Source organism: Telopea speciosissima, chromosome 9 (assembly GCF_018873765.1).
Source record: "Telopea speciosissima isolate NSW1024214 ecotype Mountain lineage chromosome 9, Tspe_v1, whole genome shotgun sequence".
Lineage (NCBI taxonomy): Eukaryota > Viridiplantae > Streptophyta > Magnoliopsida > Proteales > Proteaceae > Telopea > Telopea speciosissima.
Window position 1 is genome coordinate 17,450,634 of NC_057924.1, and position 3,982 is coordinate 17,454,615.

The 3,982-nt window shown below is 45.0% G+C and overlaps 1 protein-coding gene across 1 annotated transcript; it reads left to right on the top strand.

Moving 5' to 3' along the window:
• Positions 1-347: 347 nt before the first annotated feature.
• On the top strand, positions 348-3,697 carry LOC122640063 (receptor-like protein kinase HSL1). Its single transcript, XM_043833176.1, has 2 exons — positions 348-2,982; positions 3,206-3,697. The coding sequence occupies exons 1-2, from the start codon at positions 393-395 to the stop codon at positions 3,598-3,600; spliced, it is 2,985 nt and encodes a 994-aa protein (XP_043689111.1). The 5' UTR covers positions 348-392; the 3' UTR covers positions 3,601-3,697.
• The last annotated feature ends 285 nt before the right edge of the window (positions 3,698-3,982 follow it).

Consider the following 3,982-nt stretch of genomic DNA (forward strand, 5'->3'; position numbering starts at 1 on the left):
TGGCACTCATGCTTAATTACTAGTGTCCCTATCACCTGTCGCTGAGCCTGATTGCCCCTCACAAGGTTACCTCCCCACTTCCCAGTCTCCCCTCCCCTGTAAATAGAACCACGATGAGTCCTTGGCTTCTTCATACGCCAACCCTCCGATCTCCTCTTCCTCCTCCTCCTGGGGATTCGTAGTTTTCTCCCCCGATGAGACAGGTTCGACGGACACTTTGGAGTTGCTCTTTTGTCTCAGAGCTTGATACCCATTAGCCCCCAATCTCTTTATCTTTCTCTCTCTTCAACCTATTTTACATCTACGAATCCGAACTCAGTAGTCTTGGCTTGCTCTTCTCCTTCTGTTCCCTCTCTCTTCCAGTTCTTCCTCTCTCGAATTGACAGGCGACAATGCTTCTGTTACTATGGTTTTTTCTTCTTTTCTCACCTAATCTGGTTCTGTCTCTGAACCAGGAAGGTCTATACCTGCAACAAGTCAAGCAGGGCTTCGATGATCCAAACGGAGCACTCTCCAACTGGAACGACAGAGACGAGACCCCATGTAACTGGTATGGCATCAAATGTGACTCGGTGACCGGTTCCGTCAATTCCGTCGACCTTTCTAACACCAACATCGCTGGTCCCTTCCCTACCCTCCTCTGCCATCTCCATAACCTATCTTTCATCTCTCTCTTCAACAACTTAATCAACTCGTCTCTCCCTGAAGAGATCTCTGCGTGTCGGAATCTCCAGCATCTAAACCTTGCCCAAAATCTCTTAACGGGTTCCCTTCCATCCTCCCTCTCCGACATCCCAAATCTCCTCCACCTTGATCTCACCGGAAACAACTTCTCCGGAGATATTCCGGAGAGCTTGGGCCGTTTTCCCAGGCTTGAGGTGCTCTCACTTGTTGAAAACCTCTTCAATGGAACCATTCCATCGTTCTTCGGAAACATTTCTACGTTGAAACAGCTGAACTTGTCTTACAACCCGTTCGCCCCAAGTCAAATCCCGCCGGAACTCGGTAACTTGACTCGTCTCGAAGTTCTCTGGCTTACTCAATGTAATCTGGTGGGTCAGATTCCGTCCTCGATCGGCCGGCTTCAGAGTCTCCTCGACATGGACCTGGCGGGGAATCATCTTCATGGTCCGATACCCCAGTCGTTCAGTAATCTTTCAAGTGTTGTACAGATTGAGCTCTACAACAACTCTTTGTCAGGTGGGTTACCTGCTGGGATGTCGAATCTGAAGGCGTTGAGGAGATTGGATGCTTCGATGAACGAATTGAACGGAACGATTCCGGACGAGTTGTGCGCTTTACCTCTGGAGTCGCTCAACTTGTATCAAAATCTTTTGGAGGGAACTTTGCCTGAAAGCATCGCCAAGTCCCGGAATTTGTATGAATTGAAGGTGTTCCAGAACCAGCTTACAGGAGAATTGCCCAAAGAGCTTGGAATGAATTCCCCTTTGAAGTGGATTGACGTTTCGCAAAATCAGTTTTCCGGCGAGATACCGACCAATATATGCGCGAAAGATTCTCTGCAAGAGCTTCTTATGATCTCTAATATGTTCACTGGGAAGATTCCGGAAAGCCTTAGTCATTGCTCGAGCTTGACTAGAGTTCGATTGATGGGTAATCGGCTCTCCGGTGAAGTTCCACCGGCGTTCTGGGGACTGCCCCATGTGTATCTGCTTGAGCTTGCTGGGAATTTGTTCTCTGGTGAGATATCAAATATGATATCTGGAGCCTCTAATCTCTCTGTGCTGCTCATATCGGAAAATCAGTTCACTGGAAACGTACCTGATGAGATTGGATTGGTGAAGAATCTTGTTGAGTTTTCTGGTAGTGATAACCTGCTTAATGGGTCTCTTCCTCCATCATTGATGAAGCTCACTGAACTCACTACGCTTGATGTTCGCAACAACAAGCTTTCCGGTGAGCTTCCATCTGGATTTCGTTCGTTAAAGAAGCTCAATGAGCTCAACCTTGCGAATAATGAGCTCTCTGGGAAAATCCCAGCTGAAATTGGGAGCTTGCCCGTGCTTAATTATCTCGATCTCTCCGGAAATTTTTTCTCTGGGAATATCCCGCTTGAATTGCAGAATTTGAAGCTAAACAGATTCAATTTGTCAGACAACAATCTCTCTGGAGACCTTCCTCCTCTTTATGACAAGGAAAATTATAGGGATAGCTTCTTGGGTAATCCGGGCTTGTGTGGTGATCTGCCGGATCTTTGTCCATGGGGAAGTGAAGCTAAGAACCAGGGTTTCGTCTGGCTGCTTCGATCAATCTTTATACTTGCTGCTATGGTCTTCATTGTTGGGGTTGGGTGGTTCTACTGCAAGTACAGGAATTTCAAGATGGTGAAGAATGGTATTGATAAATCAAAGTGGACGTTGACTTCGTTCCATAAACTGGGTTTCAGTGAATATGAGATTCTGGATTGCCTAGATGAAGATAACGTGATTGGTAGTGGAGCTTCTGGGAAGGTCTACAAAGCTGTACTCAGTAATGGAGAGGCAGTTGCTGTGAAGAAGCTATGGGGAGGATCAAAGAAGGATGACAGTAGTGATGATACTGAGAAAGGTCAGGTCCAAGACGATTGCTTTGAGGCAGAGGTTGAGACATTGGGAAAGATCCGCCACAAAAATATTGTCAAACTATGGTGTTGCTGTACTACCCGAGATTGCAAGCTTCTTGTATATGAGTACATGCCAAATGGAAGCTTAGGTGATTTGCTTCATAGCAGCAAAGGGGGCATGTTGGAATGGCAGACAAGATATAAGATTGCAGTGGATTCAGCCGAGGGGCTTTCCTATCTTCATCACGATTGTGTCCCTCCCATTGTTCACAGAGATGTGAAATCAAACAATATCCTGTTGGATGGGGAGTTTGGGGCTCGGGTTGCTGACTTCGGTGTTGCCAAGGTGGTTGACATGGTTGGGAAGGGACAGAAATCCATGTCTATGATTGCTGGTTCATGTGGTTACATCGCTCCAGGTTCGTGAAACTGATTCTTTAATCCCCCCCCTTCTCGTTTTCTTACTTATCTTGCATTGAAATTGAATTGAATTGAGTTTTCGGGCAGAGTTGGATTTTATAAGCTTGTAGATTGTTCATATCCTTTATAATCTGTAAATCTTGTGCTCAAAATATTTCTTGGCTGATTTCAACACTGTTGATAGCTGAACTTGTTATCCAATTTGATGCCAATTTGATGCAGAATATGCGTATACTCTTCGCGTGAACGAGAAGAGTGACATATACAGTTTTGGAGTGGTGATTCTAGAGTTGGTGACAGGGAGACTTCCCATTGATCCTGAGTTTGGGGAGAAGGATTTGGTGAAGTGGGTCTGTACCACCCTGGATCAGAAAGGAGTTGATCATGTGCTTGATTCAAAACTGGACCCTTGTTTCAGGGAAGAGATCTGCAAGGTTCTCAATATTGGTCTCCTCTGCACTAGCCCACTTCCCATAAACCGCCCCTCAATGCGAAGGGTGGTGAAGATGCTGCAGGAGGTGAGTCCAGAGTGCAAGCTGCCCAGGAATGGAACTAAGGATGGGAAGTTGTCCCCATATTATTATGAAGATGCCTCTGATCATGGAAGTGTAGCTTAAGGGTTGTTTAGCTGGATTTTCACAAAGGCTTTATGGTGGAAAGGGTGAGAAGATGCTTAATTAGTTCTTGTTTTTCAATCAAGCATTCCATTCTCTCATGGTGTTTGTTTCATGAGAGAGAGAGAGAGATTTGGCATTGCGTACTGTAAATTAATTGATCACCTCAAAGAATTCTACTTGTTGAGAAGCTATCCATTGATAAATGTAATTGTGGTAGTACTAGTTATGAGTATGAAAAAAAAAGCTTCCAAAAATGGGTATTTTACTGTTTGTCTTCCTCTTATCTTTCATGTTTTCAGTAAAAGATTGAATGACTAGTCTACTTCCACCTCAAGACGCAATTCCTGTCAAATTTAACATTAGTTTTGGCTTATATACCTCA

What these genes read in the sequence shown, in the direction of transcription:
- LOC122640063 (XM_043833176.1), top strand. Translation starts at nt 393, where the DNA reads ATGCTTCTGTTACTATGGTTTTTTCTTCTTTTCTCACCTAATCTGGTT. An exon ending in ATGTGGTTACATCGCTCCAG is followed by an intron (nt 2,983 to 3,205) that starts GTTCGTGAAACT and finishes AATTTGATGCAG; the next exon opens with AATATGCGTATACTCTTCGC.